Source organism: Orbicella franksi, chromosome 6, assembly GCF_964199315.1.
Source record: "Orbicella franksi chromosome 6, jaOrbFran1.1, whole genome shotgun sequence".
Lineage (NCBI taxonomy): Eukaryota > Metazoa > Cnidaria > Anthozoa > Scleractinia > Merulinidae > Orbicella > Orbicella franksi.
Window position 1 is genome coordinate 22,191,335 of NC_138150.1, and position 23,070 is coordinate 22,214,404.

The 23,070-nt window shown below is 40.3% G+C and overlaps 3 protein-coding genes across 4 annotated transcripts in view; 1 reads left to right on the plus strand and 2 right to left on the minus strand.

The window, feature by feature from the left end:
* Window positions 1–1,650: 1,650 nt before the first annotated feature.
* LOC145489995 (zinc metalloproteinase-disintegrin-like MTP8) lies at window positions 1,651–5,969 on the plus strand. The gene is made up of 2 exons (XM_081469083.1): window positions 1,651–2,144; window positions 3,636–5,969. The coding sequence occupies exons 1-2, from the start codon at window positions 1,908–1,910 to the stop codon at window positions 5,865–5,867; spliced, it is 2,469 nt and encodes an 822-aa protein (XP_081325209.1). The 5' UTR covers window positions 1,651–1,907; the 3' UTR covers window positions 5,868–5,969.
* Window positions 5,970–11,237: 5,268 nt separating this feature from the next.
* Window positions 11,238–16,194, minus strand: LOC145491277 (cornifelin homolog B-like). Of its 2 annotated transcripts, XM_081470447.1 has the most exons (4): window positions 16,106–16,194; window positions 13,116–13,264; window positions 12,466–12,608; window positions 11,238–11,669 (listed from the first exon to the last, which is right to left on the minus strand). In XM_081470447.1, the coding sequence occupies exons 2-4, from the start codon at window positions 13,225–13,227 to the stop codon at window positions 11,577–11,579; spliced, it is 348 nt and encodes a 115-aa protein (XP_081326573.1). In that variant the 5' UTR covers window positions 13,228–13,264; window positions 16,106–16,194; the 3' UTR covers window positions 11,238–11,576. The 2 variants fall into 2 exon arrangements, with proteins under 2 accessions (XP_081326573.1, XP_081326574.1); XM_081470448.1 differs by lacking the exon at window positions 16,106–16,194 and having other exon boundaries at window positions 13,116–16,084.
* A 177-nt stretch (window positions 16,195–16,371) lies between these two features.
* The window catches only part of LOC145491254 (18S rRNA aminocarboxypropyltransferase-like), a 30,088-nt gene continuing 23,389 nt past the window's right edge, over window positions 16,372–23,070 (minus strand). The window contains exon 8 of the transcript XR_014049795.1: window positions 16,372–16,467. The gene's annotated coding sequence lies outside the window, so the exon portion shown is untranslated. The remainder of the gene's footprint in view (window positions 16,468–23,070) is intronic.

The window sequence follows — 23,070 nt, forward strand, 5'->3', positions numbered from 1 at the left end:
CATCTGTTTACTTACCGATCAGGTAAAAAAATGTGTCGGCAAAGAGCCTCAATAGTTCACCGGAGTTGTTATTTGCAATGTTCGATAACGTGATCATAAGAAATATAACATCTTGCAGCAATTAGAATTAATTTTTTTTGATAGCCAAGAAGCCCCGGGACGACAGAAATCAAACATGAGAAAAATAATCTTTCACAAAATCAGGAGTCAATAGCATTAATGTAACTGTCAAGAGGGTAATGTGCTTCTGCCCGATTAGATATTTAGTAGTAGTAACAGGAGGTCATGTGCTCCTATAGCCGACTAACTGTTCACTAAGATGGAATCCCGATTTTTCGAACGTCAAAAACAAAAAAAGAGTTTTTTGAAAAATTGGGTAGTTCGAGAGAAATCGGAGGTAAAATTACTGTGGGAGACTCAGGGGAGAGTAACGACTTCTGGTTCGGAAAATCAGAAGTCGAAAAATCGGGATTCCAAATTGTTTCACGAAGGTAAACCGTGGTGTTATGTATGCCATGGGACGAAATAATCCGTACTCTAGTTCCCTCTCACACGCGATTGATCAATGGTCTACTGATTAGACCTATATATATAAACCAGTAAGCCACACGGAAATTATTGTCATTCGCAAATTTATACCACACATTTCATGCATGGTTCAATTATCGGTTTAGTAAAAACCCACTTGGGTTGTTGACACAATAGAGAGATAATGATTGACTGGGCTGACAAATGAGTCAAGTGCGTTATCACAGCAGCCCATCATAGTAACACTTTGTTTTGTACAAGAGTAGGATCCTATTATGTGATTCTTTTCTCGGATACCGGGCTCTTCGTTGAAAACCTTCCGAAGTGATATTTTTACCCTTTCATCCTGTGCGACATTCTCGCCGCCCTGTCACGTTGACCTGTTTAAGGGTTTGAAAAAAAACCATGTTAACGATTGTCTTCCATACGTTCATTCGTTTAGCTTGTAGAAACTTGGCATTATCTATTACGGTATCGAGAAAATGTGTTTCCTGAAACTTGACGAATTTTTTGCACCAATGTTGCAGCAATCAAAGCAAAAATAGGAAATCAGTCAGGCATGAGTTGACAAAAAATTAGATTAATGGACCCATGGTGTGAATGTACGACAGGTAAAAAGAGGAAAAGATTTGATTTTATTGCTTTTTAAAGGTGTCTGTACAACCGAGATAACATCAAACGCGCGCAACTAATTTACACATTTAAGGTAATATTGAAAGTCATTTTAATCTTTCTTAACCTTTCTAAGCCATTGTTCTTTTCATGCGCGGTTCGTTTACGGTTTGAACTGTTCATTCAAAGACAATGGGAGGATTAAGGCAGTCCAATTAGTGATCTACATAAGTATAAACAAACAGCTAAACTACTTTGGGTTATCGCGAAATCTATTACTGTTCGGAGCGTTCGTTCAGCTTTTTCCCTTCTTCCATTTTTTCTGGCCGTTTACATGGCTAGAATATAACACAGCCCTGGCGGGTTAGAAGTATAATTAATTGCTACTGACCTTCACAATCAGAATTTACGGCGCTATTAAGATCTGTCACAAAGCAACGAATCGAGAGGGAAAATATTTAGATGTCAATAATTTCCGGCGGAACGCGCGCTTCACTGGAATGGCAGAAGGATTGAAACGTAAGATGCGAAACATTTGTTTGATTGATTCTTTGTGGAAGACCAGATTGAACTGTTCGTTTCACATTACGAAAAGCCCTTTGACGGTGACGAACATTTAACATTCGACAATTCTTCACACATCAGTTTTGACACTGGCCTAGAGACTGTCCAAGTGGGAATATTTATAATCTTGTTGGCCTTTCATTCTCTTCACTATTTTTTCAACGGACAGTTTATCACTTCGGGATCAACACAACAAAGTGGATATGGTTGTGTTTTTGTTTCCGTTCTGCGTATTTCTTAAGCTACAACTTTTGGTACAATTCTCGAATTGTTTCGAAGAAAAGAACCGTCCGAGTTGGACATTGTCGTCTGGCAGCGTTTGGCCGGCCTTTAAGGACAACCAGCCGGTAAATCATCAATTTATATTACCCAGGATACGATATACTGCTAGAAAAGACAAAACACCGACAGCTCCTGGGTCGGCCTACGTAGCAAAAACGGTGAGTAAATTTAAGCCATTTTAAGACTAAGGAAAATTGCCAGCGAAGGACACGAGTTGGGTTTTTTTATATTGGGCTTCGAATCGGCATGGGTCCTTGAAAACTCACCAGGTGTAGATAAAATACCACATACGTGGCTTACCAGAGACTTGAGAAAACCACGAAAACCTACAAAAGGCGGCATTCCGCCATTGTTACGAATATTCCGTGGTTTGATGCAATATACTTTAGCGAATGTTTATCTCAAACGTTCAGGTTAATCGTGCGGTGCGCAGAGACATAATTCACGCGATGTGTTACTCAGTTCGTGATGTGGACATCAGATATTTGTCACACCGGAAGGCAATATGAAATCAATCTGGTTTACAGCTTTACAGCTAGACTAAGGGGAATTACTTAATATATATTGCCTTTTTATTTAGCTTGGTAAGCTGTCTGGAACAAAACTATCGAAGGATGACAAAATGAACTGAAAACCTATGAAAGGATTAATATTCATGAAGGTCATTTGACCGAATGTATTCCGCTCTTGTGACATTCATCACGGGCTGTAAAAACAGATCAGGGCCCATGCAGCGTTTCACGCCGCGTTATTGTTTGTTTTTATAGCTTCATTTTTTTATAAGTGCAATTTGAACGAAGAGCACCTAAGCGTAAAATAAGCGTTAAATTTATCAACAATGTTCCAGGCGTACTGAATTCGAAACCAGAACATCACGGGACGACATCGATAAATATGCGAAAGGCGAATGAGTCCCGGCTTGCATGTTATGCTAAAGTTGTGCGATAGATCACACAGCGCGAGTCAGAGAAAATCGTCAGATTAGGAATGTCTGAGCCTTTAAGACCTATAAAATGGACGTTATTTTTTCTTTTTCTGCAAAGTAAATAATCCTCAGAAACGTTTCAGCGCGCGTCATGGGAGTCTGTACTAAGCTATAATTTTAGCCTTAAGCAATTTTCACACTTTGAAGTCATTACAGCAGTTTTTAAAAAGCTACACCTTACTAAACATTATCAATCAAAAGATACAGCTCTCGGGTGTTGACAGTATGTTTTGAATTCATCATAGAACGCTTATCTGGTCGAATCTAGAATTTACAGATGAAAATCGACAAACACCTCTTTGTACGTATTGCTTACCTACATCAATAGCATGTATGTTTTACAGTCTAAGACGACTTTTTATGTGAATTATTTAAATTGATGGCAAGTCTGTTGCGAAAACTTAAATCTCTACTGAGTCAAAAATTGCCAAGATAAACAGATTTATTTTAATAAAAGCAGTAGCAGTCGGCTTATCTTGGAAAAAAGTTGCTCAATTTAAACAGCTTCTAAATGTAGTACCCCTATTAGCGTTTGAGTTATAGATAGTTAATCACTAAAGGTAAAGCATCCGAATGAAACAGGACTCCTAGGCAGCTGGAAACGTAAGATGCCCTAAAGACCTACAATAGGGCACTAATCTTTTGTAACATCTTTGTTTTGCAGGCCGGTAACTCAGAGATAAAGGCAGAAATAACATTCATTGCCTTTCAACAAAACTTCACGCTTGACTTGTATCAGAATCGCGGCCTCTTCACTTCGCGATATCGTGAAAGACACGAACGCTATAACAACGACTCTGCCACAGACATGAGAACTATGAACCACTGTTTCTACCATGGCACTTTGAGGGGTAGGGAAAGGTCGACAGTGTCTCTTTCTACTTGTGAAGGGATTGAGGGCCTGATTTTCGACGGACTTAAGTCTTACCATATAGAACCAACAGACAACTCATTTCATTTAATCTATAGAATGGATGATTATAACTTTAACGAACATTACTCAACCGAACAAAGAACGACACAGGACGAGGGCGTTTGCATGATTAATATTCAAACTCATCGAGGGTTTTCAAAAAGATCTACTGAAAACGACTTAAAAACTCACAAAAGAACTCGTAGGGACGTCTTTACCGAAACCAAATATGTTGAACTGCTTATAATTAACGACCACAAACAATTTGAAGCTTGTGGAAAGAACCTGACCAAGACAAATATGCGCGCAAAGCAGATCGCAAATATAGTGGATGCTATTTTTAAACCGCTGAACGTGCGTGTCGCGTTGGTTGCTATAGAAACCTGGGACGTAGCGGACAAAGTGAAAGCGGACGACGATGCAGAGACGTACTTGTCAAACTTGATAAAATACAGAAAAAAGAAACTGCTTCGAAAGTATCCAAATGACGTAACGAAACTTTTAACTGGAGTGTCGCTCAGAGATTCCATTCGCGGCAAAGCTCAGGTTATGACAATCTGTTCGCGGCAATCCGCGGGCGTTATTCAGGATTACAGCCGGAACGCCGCGTTCACCGCGAACACGTTCGTCCACGAGCTGGGTCACTTGTTTGGCATGTATCACGATGAAGATCTTCCGCGCTGTGTGTGCAACACGCGCAACTCGCGCGGATGCGTAATGAGCGAGCATGTCGGTCGTGAACCAGCCACTGAATTCAGCAACTGCAGTCTTAAGGGGCTCGAGGAGACTTTATCGCGGGGCTTAGGGAACTGTCTTTTTAACGTTCCTAGGAGTTTGGTTGGGGGACCGGTTTGTGGAGACGGTATCGTTGGAGGCGGCGAGGAGTGCGACTGTGGAACGGCGCAAGAATGTGCTGATAAGAGAGACAATTGCTGCAATCACGTGACGTGCAAGCTGCGTGCACATGCTCAGTGTGCCGATGGCGCGTGCTGTGAAAAGTGTAGGTTTAAAATGAGTGGAGCTATTTGCAGGGAGAAAGTCGACGAATGTGACATCCCGGAAACTTGCAAGGGCTCTTCAGGGGTTTGTCCCCAGGATGCGTTTGTCCATAATGGCTATCCTTGTGCAAACAACACGGCCTATTGTTATCTTGGGAAATGTCTGACCCACGACCAGCAATGTCAGGACCTGTGGGGCCGCGATGCCGTATCAGGTCCTGATATGTGCTATAATTATCACAACACGCGCAGCCCGGACAAATTTGGCCACTGCCGCAGGTCAAAGAAAGGGAGATATCGAGCTTGCCAGCTGCAGGATGCAAAATGTGGCAAGCTGTGGTGCCGTGCGAGAAATCAACGGCCTGTCATAGGCATACGGCGAGATGTGATGAACTCACGCTGGCCTTTTGATGGTAAAATAATCACGTGTAAAGGGGCAAGCTTACAAATGGGCCTGGATGTACCTGACGCGGCCATGACTCTCGAGGGAACGAAATGCGGTGACGGCAAAGTATGCCTGAACCGCCAATGTGTTTCAGTAAATGAAATTCTTAAAATGGTGCCTGGCTGTGCCAAAAACTGCTCAGGTAATGGAGTATGTAGCAATATTGGCACATGCCACTGTTACGAACCATGGACAGGGATCTCCTGTGGTGAAAAGATCCATGATATCAAACCAACTTCTAAAGCAAGCCAGCCGATTAAAACACTGTTCTATAGCACCACGAGAACGTATTTGTCCACGCAAAAATCATCAACAACTACACAGACGACGTCAATGAGAACTTTGACTCCAACTGCTGTCCAAGGAATTGAATCCAAAGTAATTTACTCCACTGTTTCTGCGAGCTTAGTGGCTTTAATCATTCTCCTTGTGGTAGGACTTTGTAGTTATAAACGACACTACAAGCACCAGAAATTTGTGTTGCAACATACGAGTAAAACACGTAAAATTCGGTCACAAGTTAAGGTCATTGTTATTTAAGAGAAACGGTAAATTAAGTATTTTATAGACGAGTCTCCCAAGACCTTAAAATAAGGGGAACAATTGTATATAAACATTTTTCAGAATTAAATTATTGGTGCAGCTTTGCCTTTGTTCACCTTCTTTATCGCAACGCTTCTTCTATTTATATCATGCCACAGAAAAAAACAGCCAATCAGAATGCAGGAAAGCCGTCGTATATTCGATAGTATTACACTCAACCTTCCCATCATGCGCCGCGCGTATGTCGCATTGATTGTGTTGGCCACTGTATTTTCTATGGCATGGTATAAAATGGTTAACAATTATTTACCGAAGTGGAGGTAAATATCCACCACTTTCACCCACACTGAGGTATAGTATATACCACACAAGCTGAATAACTAGCGGACCAAAGAGTGACTTTATTTGTTTAAGAGTGACTTTATTTGAAACGGGAAGCCATTTTGTTTTTCTTCGGCTGCTCGGAGGTGAATAGTACTTGGCTAATCACCTCCGAGCTAGCCAATCAGCGTGCGCGAAAAGTACTATTCACTTGTGTGGTATATACCAATTTGTGATGTGCCGTGGAATATCATATCCCACCTCTCACTTGTGCTTTTCACGGGTGTACAAACGTGGGATGAAGAGGCTGGCCGGAGCCTTTGAGAAAGTGTTACCTAGAAAAAGAGCTTTGTACTACCCTTTCCTGTTAGCTTAAAACGATTGATCAATCTCTGACCAGACCATTACCAAGAAAGCAATTTCTCAAACAAAGTTACCTGCCAATCAGACAGAATTTTTCACCGAATGGAAAGTGCCACGATTAGTTTCAGTTTGGTGCGTGCTTTTTTAATTGTTTTCCTCATTATCATGTAGTGATTCTCATTAGCAAATAAAAAGTAGGTCAGCAATGCGAACATGTGTTTAGTGCATACAGGATTGATACTGGGAATTGATAGTTTACATGCAGATATTGTTATGCCCTGAGAATTTTCTTGTGATTAATGTAATGGTGGGTTCTAAACATATGTTTGTATTTAGTTATTATTCATTCCTATTATTGGGTTGAAAAGCTTTAAAAGTATTGTAGTGTTGTTTGACCCATGCAGGCGTAAGAAATGGTTTTATGTATAACAGCTCAAGGCAGGCACGTATCTAAACCAATCAGCCTGTACGTATGAATGGACCAATCAACAGGGGTGTCAGTTCAGCCTGGCCCAGGGTGTTCTCCCTCTCGCCATTTTGAAAAGTGGAGACGGCCCTGAGGACGGGGTTGGTTGGCGGCTTACTCGGGAGGGGTTGGGGGTAGGGGTTGCCGATGTCAGCATGTCAACCTGAACGAGCCTGCGTTAACTAAACCTGATGATAATGTAGATCAGTGTAAAACACAGACTGCAGACTGCAGACCGGGGGTAAAATGCAGACTGCAGACTGAAGACTTTTTAACCGAATTGTGCTACCAATTCCATCACTCAGAGCTAATCGTAAACAGGCTAAACGGTGCATTATTGAGAGGCTGACCTGAGTGATGCTCCGGCTAACGTAAGTGATATTCAGGCTAACCGTCGAACCGGAGCGCACACTTTCACTGCGATTAGCCTGAATAATCCCATTTACGGGTAGCAATCGAAAATGAAAATTACACGATATATACCTTATTACATGAAATTTTCGCGACACGTCAATTTCGCGAATTTCGCGATTTAAAAAAAATCGCGAAATTTTAGTGACGCGAAAATTAAATGTGAAATTAACATGATGCGAAAATTAAGTGACTCACATTACGTCAATAATTAAAAAAGCGATTTATTACCATTACACACGTTTATAACAATCATTTTGAACTATTTTGTGGTAATGTTCTGGTCCTCTTCATCACTACTGCTTTCCGTCTCCACTCCAGGTAGCACTTCTTTTGTACAATCCTCAAACTGTCCATTTACTGGCTCCTTGTGGTGCTGTTCCACTGGTTGTTTAAACCTTTCAATTGCCTTGTAGACACTGTGAGAACATCCTTCTTGTCACTGTTTACATAATCAGTTGCGTTTCTGTTTATTTGGACGTTGCTGATTAAGTTGTTTGATCAAATTCAGGGACATCTTAAATAATATTGACAAAGAAATATAGTGTCTCACTCAAAAACGCGAAATTAAAGTGAGTCAAAATGCAAAATTTTTCGCAAAATCGCGAAATTAAGGTGTCGCGAAATATGCGAACCTCAAAATCGCGAAATTAACGTGTCGCGAAAATTTCATGTAATAAGGTAGTTAAGGACGGTGCCTACTTTTGTTAGTGCGCACACGTTCTGCGCATCACGCAAGCCATGGGTTAGCTCCACGCACGCGCTGGGGTTGACATTGACGCAATCAACTACGCTATCACGTACACGACTAAAATGAAAGCAAAATTTTCCTATTGTGACCAAATCAAGTTTAATGAACCTGTTCTTAAACCAGGAACACCAGAATGACAGCATATCGCTAACCACAAACTGTTTACGTCTTCCAGCTGAAAACCTAGCTATTATTTGTCGAAAATTATACTGAAATCCAACTGTAAACACGTACCTGCAGATGGCGTGGTGCGCGCGCAAAACCAGTGCGAGATACGCAAATGTCTCACTTACTGGGGAGGTGACAGGAAAAAATGTAACGGGCACCGTAAAAGTTTTCAAAAAGATCAATAACTTGAAAAAACGCGTGGTTACCCCTACATTTTATGTTATGAAATGAAGTGACAAATCTATTCAACACGTGATTAGTTTCTGGTTGTGAGCAAAAGGTATTTAGACTGTATTTTAGCTGAGCCAGAGGAAGGCTGTCAGACAAGTTAAAAGCGCTTTTGCAACGATTTTGTTATTATGTTTTTTATTATTATGTTTTTTTGTCACCATTTGCCACTTAGTTTAAAGATTTTTAAATGTGTTTGCTTTTCTGTATGTAAAGGTGAATTCTATTGAAATCTGTGAAGAAATATCCTTTCCTTCTTTTTTCAGGAAAATGCTGATGTCAGCCGTTTTTGTTGAGATTCAAGGCTAATTATCTCGAAAAAATGCGTGGCTGCCCCCATTTTTCTTTGTGGATTCCAATAGCCCTTGCAAAGATCTACTTTTTCCGCGTGGTCCTTACCTGGCGCAAAAACCTTTGTATTTGGTATGCACCGTCCTTAAGAAGTCTGTAGTCTGCAGTCTGCATTTTACCCTCAGTCTGCATTTTAGCCCCGGTCGGCAGTCTGCGTTTTACACTGACCGACGATAATGTACCCGTGTTGTATAGTTTGAATGACCATTTAACCAAATAACATTTCCAAAATGAAGGAATTCATCCATGTTGCCATTTACCCACAAATCAATACAGTAAAAAGTCGTCAGTCATTGTGAGCTGGATAGCGAAACAGTTTCGGCACTTGAGATGGGAGGTTGGGGAACCGGAGGGGGGGTGGGGGGTTATTGCTGCGGAGCGAGCGTAGCGAGCGAGCAGCAACATAAACAGGATTTAAGTAGAATATATAAAAGGGGATCCAAATTCTCGAATTCATCACTTTTTACCAGAATGCATCGCATTTAACCAGAATGCACTGCGCCACTTTTTACCAGAGTGCGTTGCGCCCCCACGAACTACAGGAGGGCGCCTTTTTGCGTGGATTCCAGTGAGAAAGATTAGTGGTTGTGTTTTGCTCTGATTTACCTGTAAAACGATGTGAAGGAGATTGTGCCTGCTTTCACAACTCTTGCTTTTGTTCTTAATGCAGGCAGTATGTGACAGTTTGTAAATCTGGACGATTAATTGTGACATCTTAATTTTAAACTTAGTATGTCATTTCTTAGCAGTCTCGCCTATTTGCCCGAATTCTTAAATGAAGAGAAATCGTCGCTCCTAAAGCTTACAGAATAAGTAAAACAAACGAAAACCGTAGAACACGCTAATTTCATATATGCTGCGGTCTATTCCTTTTCATCCAAACATGAATTTAAGCTAAAGCTTTAGCATTTTCACACATCGCGATGGACGCGTCCTCGATACAGTCTGTCAACATTCTTGACACATTTAATACGTATCAATACAGAATTTATAAGTTAGATTTCTGTTCCTGCAACTTCCACATCTTTCGATTTCCGCGATCTGGTAAAGGGGAGATTGATGTGTATCTTTTTATGTTCAAACATGGGTCAGATCACTATGCGCTTTTTTGTCACGATCCCTTGTCATACCTCGCTATCCATGTGTCATCATGCATGAAGTTGTAGATGAATCACTGCGTAAAATATGTCACTATCAATAGAATGTGCCGCAGCATTATTATCTTTTAGATACCCTAGTATAATCATAATCGCATGCGAGAAAAAAACATTTGGTTAAAATTCATTAAATTTTTCATATTTAAAACAGCACGTGACAATTTTGCTAAGACTATTCTCGGTCGGGTAGCTAATTTTCTATAGTTAACAAAATTTCATAATTCAACTGGTTATTCGCCAATTGCGGCCATCAGCGAAAATTGCCTAAGACATGTAAGAAGAAGAACATACATCATGAAGTTTTTACAACAAACGTTCGTGATATAATGGGGAAGGTTTAACGGACTAGTCTCTACAGAGTACGTAGTTTCGCATTGAATATTTAACAATTATTCAGCCCGTGTTAGATACGAAGTGATGAACAGCCGACGCACGTGGCGCCGAGTTTGTCAACATCATCTCAAGGACGAATCTTCTAGGAAATAGAGCAATTGTTTAATAAAACTGTAATATAATCGAATAATGTGGACATTTCAGTGTAATCTAAACAAAGGGATACAATGAAAAGGCGGCAAAATTGGTGGAGCGGTGTTCACTCTTTAAGTACCCCGCGTGACAGATTTCTGCTTGGTGAGATTGAGACGAGAGGAAACTTCTGCTTGCAACACTTTGAACCCTCTCTGTCATGCGTTAAGTTAGTTTTGGCTTTTGTGGAGAGAGGAAAACCGGAGTATCCGGAGAAAAATCCTCAGAGCAAGGCAAGAACCAACAACAAACTCAACCCACATATGTCACCAGGCTGGAATCGAACCCGGGCCACAGTGGTGGGAGGCGAGCGCTCTCAGTGGTTAGCCTGCGAGCAGGCTCACCTTTGAGTCACACGCGCGAGCGGCGAAGAGCAAAGCGATCCGGCGGGAAGGAGTCTGGTGAAGAGAAGCCAAGAAAGTTCTCGTCTCGCGGCTTCGCCGCTCGATTTCGCGCTCGCGGCTACGCCGCGCGCCCTTGTGCTCCAACGTGAGCCTGCTCGCAGGCTATCAGTGGTCGAGTCCGAGCTGGAGAACTCCAGGAATTCTTTTCGCGAGTATGCTTGTACAACAGAGAGAAAAAAAATCGTCTTCTCATATATTTAGCTATATTTACCAGGCTAAAAGTCCACCAACATCTCATTTATTATCAAATCAAAACTTAACAAATGCACAAGAACGGGTTACAATTTTGCAGTCGTGAATTGGATAAATGATCTGACTCCATAGTGTGAATATTTCAGTGATAAAAATAAATGCTGAAAAACGGTACAGACCATGCTTTAAAACCAAAACTGAAAATAAGCAGTCCCTCTAACACTCGAATAATCACACCTTAGTCAGTTTAAAGGCAAAGCATATAACATAGTACTATCACATGGCCTTATTTCTCGGATTGAAATAAAAGAGATTACAGCAAAAAGCCAAATGAGGCTTAAAACGATGCATCCGTCCCATCGTCCACGTTTACTTGCCAACGGCTTTAAGCTCACGGTCCATCTGGCACAACACACAGGCGGGGCAAAACATCACAAGCAGGGAGTCGTTGCAAAGAGAGCCCTGAATAAAGAACAACAAAGGTCAGGAGAGTGATAAAAGATTTTAGAAAATAGCCCAAAGAAATACGCGCACTGTTTGTTAAAAATCGTGTTTCTATTAAACAATTAGGTTATGAGCTCGTGATTTCTATCGCGTGATAGCTGACGAGGGCGCAGCCCGAGTCAACTATCATGCAACGCGAGAGCGAATAATCTAATTGTTTTCGTGTAAATCTGCTAATCGTTCAAAATTTTATCCAAATCTTCTTCACAGACACTTCGAAAACGCTACGAAGCGGCCATCATTTTATCGACAAGGGCACACTGCTACGCTACTCAGTATCTATTATAGAATGGACAGCGAGTCGTAGCCAATCAGGGAACGGCATTCGTGATAGAACGTTGGTAGATTGATACTAATCTGTGATAGGTTGTGAGTAGTGTAGCAGTGTGCAGTTTTTACCTCTCGATTTCTATGCGTGATAGTTGACTCGAGCTGCGTCCTCGTCAACTATCACGCGATAGAAATCTCGAGCTCATAATCTAATTGTTTAATAGAAACAGGAGTAGAAGTTTGGGAGAACGATAAATGCTTTGGAATCACGAGCCGAGAGGCGAGTGTTTCTACAGCTTTTTCGAGCTGCTTCCTTGGCTTGCTCCGCGCTCCAGGCCTCTCTCAGACATTAAAAAAAAAAAACGAGCAAACCTTGAGTCTTTCTTTAATTTCTCACATCTATTTCTCTCTAGAAACAGGTTGCAAGGGACTAGCCGGATTCAGTCCGTAGAAATGTTGTAACAATCTTCCTAAGTGTACTTACCTGAATATGCTGCTCTGATCTCAACTTGGCCCTAAGAGTGAATGGAGCGATCTCAGAGCAACAGCAACCATAGAGAAATCCTTCACCCATACGGGTGGAGATGTTGCACAACAGGAAGCAAGGGCAGCACAAACCATAGAGGCCTGTTCACGAACAACAAAACTGAATCAGACAAAATCTACGTTATTTTGTCACTCAATGCGTGACGCGAAACTTTGCCTGACGACAACAAAACGAACCTACGTCATTCTGTCACAAAACGCGTGAGGAGAAACTTGTATCAGAAGCTTTGCGTGACGACCTTTTCCCGAGAGCTCCACACCACCTTCGTCCCCAAGGCGCTTCTCCCGCCAAATGTGAAGGGGAAAAGGCCCTGGGGACAAGGTTGGCTCCAAAGAAGACTGGCGTTTAATAAGCCATATTCGTATTCCCGGTATTGGACTGGAACCAGCTTGCAACTGAGGCAAATGCAGAGAGTCTTTTCAAATGCAAATGACATTTTTCTCTTTTCAATGAAATTCCCCCGCATGAGCCACCATCGCAAGCTAGTTCCATTCCACTTTGTAAAATCACTCCTAGGTAACGCCTTACTTACAATGGTTCGAGGAAAATAACTAAGAAGGCTATTGAAAAAGGAACGGTTAACTTACAAGAACCAATATCAGAAAAGCAGTCAAATACGCTTGAATTCCAGTCCCTCAGAACTTGGGTTTGTTGTACAACAACAGTGGTTCCTGGCTGGGCTGTTACAACTTGTGCCATGTTAAAATGGAGTTGTTATAAACTGTGTAGCGTATATCTGGCGTGAGGCAAGAAAGAGTCAATCGCTAGTTTACACTGTCACGCAATCGAAAATAAAAATCGTAACCATTCAATAAACTAACTCGAGAATCTGCGATATAAGAGACGATTAATATATAAAAAACCTTGCCAAAATTTAGGTCTCCCTGATTTTTCATTCGCGCGTTCTTCGGAAAAGTGTTTCACTCAAATTTATAGAGCTTTGTACGGAGACGCCATGTTGGTGACCGCCAGTTCAATGTCACGCAACGCATGAACTTGGGAAATTCAAACGTCCTCGGAGGAACCCTGTCGAGCTTAAACGTTGTAAAACGTCAAGTTAATTGAGGGTCTTCTGTCTGATGAAACTAAAACTTCGGAAGGATTGGGAATTTTTAATTTTGGAAAATGACGACGTTACATGAAAAGCGGGAATATTTTGCAACTTTCAGGAGCTATAATATTTTTTTGGTAAAATGGTGCATTCTTATTGTTAAACGTACTTTATGGGCAATGCTCCATTTCATTTGACAATATGCGTGGGTCGAGAGAATTTATTCATATTGAGTTCAAATTTATATTTCATTAGAAGAATACGGCCATTTACGACGGAAGTGCTCTTTACATGTAAAGCAGCTACGTCACGGACCGCGCATCTTGAAAATATTGGCCAAGTTTGTCAAGTTTGTCGTTTGTAATCCGTGTAAATCTTTCTCACTCTTAGCCGTCCTTATTTTGTTTTAGTTTTCATTACCATTTTGGTGTCATTCTGCCTTAGCAAATTATTATTTTGAGATTTCCTTCAATTTAAAAGTAATCACAAATCGTTAAGAAAGTTTAAAAGCCCGGCACGACGGTTAACTATTTTATTGTAATTCATTTTTTATCATCCATTAATTTAATTTGCAAGACATGTCTTGAATTTCCTGTCATAAAACCGTCCACTCTTCTCACATAACACTATTTCTACGCTCGTTTTTTCAAGGATCTGTTCCAGACATAAATAATTCAGAGTTTTCTCCATGGAAACCCTACACATCTCAAGGTGGCTATTGGCAAGATTTCACGAACATAAATAACATGCGCCAATACAACTTAAGAAAAAGGAAACTTAAACACGTTTTGCTTCTAAAGATTGATTTAATTAAGTTATGTGGAAAAACTCTGGTAGCAGGTGGTTAGGCAGTTATCCATCCAATCTTTCACATCATGACGACCAGATTATGATCGAAGGTCTTCAATCGATTTCTTCCTCGGCATTCCCGAAATGGAGATAAAATGTTGTTTTGTTTGCTAATAGTTAAGCAAGAAATCTTTACATAATTTATTCATGGCTTCAGCAAGCGGAAAAACATTCAGGATATGACGAAATAGGCACAATGCGGAGAAAAGAATTCAATACCGACGAACTTGGCTAATCAAATCCTGTAGACACTGCAACGAACATGCTTAATTAGGACGTCTTGTGTCAAAGGTCGTCTCGTAATTGGGTAATGTCATGACTTCAATTGAAAAAAAACATCGTTTGTCACAAGTTTCTAAGGAGACCGATCAACATTCAATGTAAACAGACTTTAAACGGGTTCAAACACACCAAACTGCTACTATGGCGATTTTTTTCCCCGTTTGTATTGCAATGCCCTCAAACTTTGAACACTTTTCGTATCAATGTTTGCACCTGAAACACGCCCGACAATTTTTATGAGCTATTAGATGGACGCCTTTTTCTGTAAATAACAAGGTGACCCGAACACTAAAACGTAAGGGATTCAAAATGCCATAGTTCGGCCTTTTGATGCGAGTAAAAATTTCAAAATCTATCCATGCGTCGATCGATAACAACAACTTAATGAAAAAGTTGCGTGACAAACATCTTTGACGGCGGCCAAATGTTTCAGGTAATTTATACAACATGATATGAATTTAATGCCAAGAGAATATTCAAAATGTTTCCCTCGATTTGACAAGGTTTTCGACAAAAAAGATTACTATTATAAACAAAAATAAATGTAACATCTGGAACGACACTCGTTTTCGGAAACTCGAAGACAGACTGTGGACCGTGGAAAGTAGTTTTTCACTGTAAATAAAGCTCTACGAACACTATAAGGCTCAATTTAATAATTCGGTCTTGTGGCAGTCAAAACGCGCAGTTAATCGTCGGAAATGACGTTTATTTTGTAACAAGAAGAGCGCTGGGTTTAAAAAATCAGTCAAACATGAGCTCTCGTGACCAAAATCACAAAGAAAGGAAAGAGAACGGTTATTTACAATAGCCGTATACTGTAAGTTATACGTAACGTACAATGAAGCACGATCGATCAGTAGGTGGTTTTGTTTGCGTGAAAAGCTTTCAAGAAAACAAAAACAGACAAAAATTAAGACAGCTCGATTATTAATGTTTTCGACACTAATCTAAAGGTTGGTCGGGTGCTGCAGCGCTCTGTACTGGTATGTTTCAATTTAGATCATCGAAAAGGTTGATTCTGTGTGCGAAAAGCGGCATGGACAATATGTGCAGCGACTGACTGCAGCAGAATATTTAATACGCACCCCAATGTGCGTGATCTTCTTTCTACCTAGTCTAAGTCCCTAAGGAACAAACGAGTGTGGCTTACAATGGCTTCCTTTAAAGGCTTTCAAAAACCGTTAATTGACCAACAGAAACGGCGCTTTTGCGCCGAAATAAGGGATACTTCTATATAACAAAGGCGTTAAGCTTCTGGTTGCTTTTCAAACACTATGTTTATCAGGCATTCCTGATATAGTTTACTACATCCCAAGATAACGAAGTTGAAGCCCCGGTTCAAGTACAAATGACTACCCAGTCAAGACCAAAGACGAAAAAAGATTCTCCTACCTTGACAGAGAAAACGCAGATCGAGACCAAACACTCCTTGCAGAAGATGAAACACACCTCCAGAATATTCAGGAGAGATTTCGATTGATTGGCCACGCCAAATATGCAATGACCGTGAAAAATCTATGACGTCAGAGTTGCCTTAGTCACTGACGGCTGGCACGCGTTGGAAGAAAAGAATATTACCAAACAATAATGTATCAGTTAGCGAACCTTTGTGGAAGCCATAGGGATTCTCATTGCGATACAATAATCACGATACGATACTGTCGCTGGCGTTATTAAAATTCGTGACCAAACGAGCGCGTTATTGCAAGAAACTTTTAAAAATTGTAAAGCCATATGGTTCCATCCAGGGGGGGCTAGCAGCGAGGCCTGGAACCGAGTTTACATGATCGCCCCAGTTAAGAAATTTGGCCGAGCGAGACTAAGTACTAGTTTGTGAGAAAACAAATATGGCGGACTTCAGCTCGGAAAATATCCAGTAAATTGCGGACGTGAATCTAAGGGAATTTTTCAGTCACCTTGTGTGTGTTGCCGAAATTCGGTAATAGGAGGCATCTTCGATGAAAATACCTCTGCAAACCTACGCGCAGCAACGAACAGCATGCAACCAGGGGCTTACCGTGGCAATGTTCGAGGCAAAAGCAGCTATCAAGGTAAGACCCATTTTATACTTAAGCTTATAACCTCATGGTTAAGTTCAGATGTTTATCACGGCAGAAATGCCACTGGAATGCTACTGAAATACGTTTGGACACGTTCTTTCGGTTGTGTGCAGAGCAAGGCGTTATTTAATTACAATTTAGTAATAACGCGCGAAGACATAAACTGACATTGAATCATGACTCTTTTACTACTGACTTTTTTTTGAACTTATATCGGTAGAAAATACAGAAACACAACAAACGTAAGATTCTCTATTGCCGTTTCTTTCTTAAAGGGGTGTTTCCTGATGGGGATGAGTCTGTTTGTGACCATGTTCTTGCTGACGTTTTTTCAGGTGTTTGACATGTTGGTGGTTCTGTATTGTGGCATACATGTATTGAGGTAAGTCTCTCAAGAAAAGCCAAACTTAGATGCCTTCCATGAGATTCCGACTTGGGTTTGTCTCCAGTTTTGATACACTTTCCACCATTAACAAGCCCATCATGGGCATACCAGCCAGGATTAACACAATATGCATTACTGCTGTCCACATAAACTTCGGACCAGTAGTGTGCCCTAGCTTGACTATGGTATATTAAACCAGTAAGTTTGTATTTCTCTTGTAACACATCAAGCTCCTGGTCGACATGGGGATCCCATTTAAGTGGCAAAGGATCTGCTTTAAAACTTTCAAATATAATAAGGTTTGGTACTTGTTTAACAGTTGTGGTTCGTACAGCGGGTTGACTGCATTTACATGTACCCATGCTGGCTTTACCTTCATTTTTATCTTGACATGTATAGCTGCATATACCAGAAAAACATGAATATCCACCAGGTGTGATACGACGTTTGAAGTATTTTACCAGACTAACAGGACTTATTTGATCTGATGGATCAGTACGGTCTTCAGGATCTATCTCATCCACTATTATTTTAAATGTGCCACTGCATTGTTCCCTTAATGTAAATCTGTGGTCACTAAACTTTGAACACTTTCTTGAAACTAATGTAACAAAACTAAAGAATTTCCGTTCCTCTTGACCCATATAATGATGTAATGAATGAATGATTCCTTCCAAACTACACTGATTTCCAAGTCTATAATAGATGCGACCATTACAGGTTTCATTCTGCAGCCACAACCATAAGGCCATCTTACTGTCATGGTATTTGCCATCACAATTGAACTTCCATACAGATTTCAAGGCTTGCAGTGCTTTGGTCTGCTGTGGGTTTGTAGGTAAGGTTCTCATAAACTCTGAATTTCTGTTAAGAATTTCTGACATGACAACCAAAAAGGCATCCTGATGACAAGAGTTTGTAACAGTGTTTGACCCATTGACGTATGAACTAAACAATAACGAAACTTGAGGCTGTTTAGGGTCAATCAACTGTGTGTTTTTTGTGTCATCTTTAAACAGGGACTTTTTAGCACATGCACTATTCCTTTTGTCGATGCACTTGTCTTGATTGCAAATAACAAGTGGCCTTCTGCACTTGGAACAATGCAGAATGCGCTTGTTCTGTTTTTCTGGTTTCAGTGATTTGTGCCTCTTTTCTTTGGTAACCTGAATGTCAATATTTTCAGGACTGAAAGTTGAAAGGTGAGGGATGGATGATAAGCTACTGTAAGACTGTACTTCAACAACCATTTTTATTTTCTCAGAATTTTCTTTGGCTTTTCTTTCAATTTCTTTCAGCTTTGGGTGAAGAGATGTTGGTGGTGCAGTTAAGTTCCAAAAATGTTTATGCACTGCATCCAGTAGTTCACCAATAAAACTATCATTTCTCATAACAGTATACACTCTTGTTGTCTGCGGTGTCCACATGACAAAACGGCACCAGTCTGCATTTGTTGCTTTCATATTCAACTGCATTTGCATATAATAGCATGCTGGTAATTGCTTGTAATGTGAGGGATAACCTCCTTTGAATGGACACTTATACTCAACAATACCTCTGCCACTGATACCATGTAATCCAGTACCATGTATTACAACAATGTCATCTGGGGAACATCCAAACATGTCTGTGTCCTTGTAGTTGATTGTCCATAAACCAGTTTCAAAAATGGTAAAATCATAGCATGAGCCAGCCAAGAATTTAAGGTAGGAAACCCTAGCACAGTCCTCACAAACAGTTCCCCACTCCATTGCTAATTTATTAATAATACTTGTACTGTCATTGCTACCTTCAATTTGTCCTTGAACAGCACTTCGCCAATAACTTTGAGCCTGTGAAAGACCAAAATGTCCCGTAATAACTCCTGCCTTGCTTGCATTAAGGATGTTCTTTCTTGCTTCTTTCCAGGCTTCTGAACGCTGTTTTAGGTATGGCCGTACATCAGCAATCCCAGGTGGTGGATCATCCTTAAGTGGCTTATAGTTTGGATTGCTTTCAAGGTCTTCACTTTGAAGTAATCCAACCATTGCAGGTAAATTAAGCCATTTGGTCTTGCGTTTATTATAACTGTACCTGGTCTTAATATTATTTACACACTGTGCTGCTAAATGGCCTTTTAGTCCACATTTGAAACATACTTGCTTTGCTAACCAGTCCAGTTCAGGTGCATTTTTGCAATTCTTGGCCCAGTGTCCTAACATGTTACATCTCTTACATACATCTGTAGGGCTTGGCTCTTTCATGGACTCACTCTTAGCTGACTTCTGTGTCAGTTTAACTCTAATTGCAGCAGTGTGACCAGATAATGGGGATAAATTACCTTTCATCAAATGATATACACATCTCCCCTTAACAAACTTTCTTAAATACACTTCCATTGCTTCTTCACTACCATCATGTCCTCCACATATTAGGTTACACAAACTGGACCACCAACAAAATAAATTTGTGTCTTGAAGTAGTTGTGTCCATGCAGTATTGTAGGAGTCCTTATTAAAGCTGCGAGGGTTGAAATATTCAGATTTCAGTTTGTGGTCAAGAAGTATGTTAAATTTCATCACACAATGCCGATTCCCTGGATCTGACAGTGAGTCCAGTACTAAATGAGTCGAGTTAATAAGAGTTGTTGGTAAAGATTGCCCTATTATAGAAACAATTTCCAGGTACTAACACTCTAGTTTTTTCCATTGGTCCTCACTGTAGTCAGGCAAAGCTGAGCCTTTTGCTCCCATTAAGATGTCTTCACAGTTAATCTGATTTTGCTGTAGCATTTGTTGAATAATATGTATTGTCTTAACTCTTTCTTCTGTCTTACCCCTTTTATTTTGACTTTTTGATAGGTTAAGGGGCTGTGGAGAAAATGCAGGACCTTCATAAGAACTTGATGAACCTTCTAGAAGACCAAGCTCTTGAGTAATACTAAAGTCAATGTCAAGTGTTCAACGAATTTCCATATACCGCTGAACAGTTGGTGACACTTCCCGACCTCTTACAAGTGAAAAATAATTTTCCACATCATCTTGACAAAGACTCTTTGGGACAATGTTGATATGGGGATAATTTATCTTTATCGAGCCAATTAACCCAATTGTACCCCGAATCAAGACAAGGAGGTCATGATATGTCTTCAGTGGAATGAACTGCTTCCTCAAAGCCTTCTTGTCTTCCTTACTGATGCATGATTTCACCTTCTCTTCAATTTCATCATGCCATCCTTTGAAGAAAACTAGTACAGACAGAAGCTCTGTCATGTAATTTGACTGAAGGGAAACAGAGTTCATGATTCTGAACAGCTTGTCGCACATTCTTATGTATTTGCATGTAAAGGAAGTTTCATTTTTACTGTAGGGGAAGCAAGGTTCTTCCATAGCTTGTGCAGTTGATTCTGAAAGTACTTCTCGTGCAAACTTCACTTTCATTTTACTTTTTGAATCAATGAAAATATGTTTGCTTTTAAGAGGACTGTCATCCTGCCTAGCAACTGCAGCAACATGATCCCATTTTAAGCTTCGTCCCTTGTGTGTTAAATTGTAATTAGGATTGTGCATAAAATTCCTCAGCTTTTTGATCATATGTGGATAATCTGATATCCAATAGATGTCACCTCCTGTTACTTCATTTTGGCCAACCCATGGAGCCTTTTTTGATGACTTCTTAAAAAATTTTGAATTCCATGGACCTCCATCACAAACCCCATATACCACCTTGATTTTACCATCTGAAACCTTATCTAGTGCTTTAATGAGAGGCCAGACCATGTGCTTCTTCAACTTTTCAGCTGTGACACTGTAAACAGGGAAAGAGGCTACTGGCCAGGTAAAATCACCCTGAAGACTGGTCAAGAAAAACTGACAAATTTGGCGTGCAACTTTAGGTTTAGAAATTGTAGTTGAGTCTGAGTCAGAGTCATAAGTATTTTCAGAATCATCTTCACTAGTGTCCTCATTTTCCTCTTCCTCTGGAAAATTTAAATCATGAGGCAAATTACTTTCATCAAATTCATCATCAGTCTCCAGTTCAGATGGAAGATTAAAATCTTCAAAGCCAATTAGTTGTCCAGTCCTCCTACATAACTTAACTCCACTGCGTATGTCAATTTCATCCCAATGCAAGCCAAACAGGTTGCAGATACCACGCTGTTTAATTTCATTCCAGCATTTTTGTAATTGAGTAAGATCAACAGGATCAGATGAAGTATCCATATTCCTGTACTCCTGTACTAAACGCCATGATGGTAAAGGTAGCCATTTTCTAACAGCTTCATAACCCTTTTGTTTACATTTGACTGAGAGACTTACAGCAAGTTTTATAGTAAGTGGGTCCCATCGCATATTTTGTGGTTTTGATTGAGGTTTGTGCCCCTCACTTGATGACTCGTCACTGTAAGAGGTCTGGTTTAGTTTCAGTTGAGACAAGGCATCAAGCATAAAAGAATACAGAATGGACCCTTCTTTCAACAGCTTGTTTGTAACAGCAAAATTCATCATCTCGGACAGTTCATCAAAAGTTGGGTGGAAATTAGGAACACATAATTTCTGTTTTTGTTTCTTAAGCATCATCCTGAGACGTTTGTTTTGAAAGCTCAGTTTTCTGACTTCATTGCTTAAATTATGTGCTCGATCAAGTAGCTGTGATGGGGAGAGTGTAGAGAGTTTAACTTTACTATCTGATTTGGTTGCCCTTTCTTCAGTTCCTGGAACTAATTCTTTATGTTTCTTCAAAGAGTTTTCAAGCATTTTCTGACATACTTCACAGCGGCCAGACCTACTGCGCTCTTTCACCAAGAATTGGCATTCAAGGCAAGTACTAAGACTTCCTGCATCCCACTTTACTCTCGCCTTCCTTACTGTCTCATTTATATAGACTGTTGAGTTAGCTTTCCTCATAGGAACTACCCATTCAGAGTCAACAATTAACTGTGGTGGGTCTGGTGATCCAATTTTCTGTTTTGCCCATTTTATGATGTTGGAATCATACACTCCACAACAGATTTTTTCATGTTCAATTCTCTTTAAAGTAGTGTAAAGTTGAGAAGATATGTTTGCAACAGTTTGCTCTTGTACTTTGCCAAGCGAGCCCCAAATGTTAACTTTGGAATGTAGTATGTATGCCTGGTAATGAAGCTCACTATCCTTAAGGAATAGGTGCAGCAATCTTTCATTTAGATTTTGTCTGTTACCCCTCTGGGGTGAGAACTGAAACTTGAAAGAGGTAGATTGTTCAACAGCAATACTCCAACCAGTCATTTCACATAAAAACTTAGTGGCCATGGCTTGGTATATTTCCTTCATTAACGGGTTTGCAGAAAACTGACATTTGAATTCTGAAGGAGCTTGAATTGTTCTTGATAGAACAATTGAACTGGAACAGTTTTTGCAGGCAAAGCAATCAAGCAATGGTGGAGTTTGCAAAGGGGATGACTGATTGTCAAATATACATATCCAGGAAGATACACTGTCACATGGAATCTGGCACTCTTTATCAAAGATTTTTATAACATGTTTTTGGCAAGGGTGTTGGTTGTATAGTGTCTTTGACTGATGACATAAAGTGCAAAGTGATGTGCTCAGTTTTGTTGCATGTACTTGACTTTTTGGAAACTCTTCAGTGCTTAAGTCATGGTTCTTCCTGTCTACTTCAAAGTGATCATTACACACATAGAGCAACCATGGTTCATTTGCCAATCCAGAGTCAACTTCATACCTTCCTTGTAAATTAGTTACTGAATGCATGCCAGCCCCATTTTGACACCCAGCAATACAACACTGTTTCCCTCCACCATACTGGTGCAATTTGATGTTAAAATCTGTTTCCTGATCAGTAGTACAATCCCCCTCACCCAAAGGTGTGTGGGTGGAAGTGGAGTTTTCCTTCAGAATGTACAGTTTAGATTCCAAAGTTTCTGCCCGTGT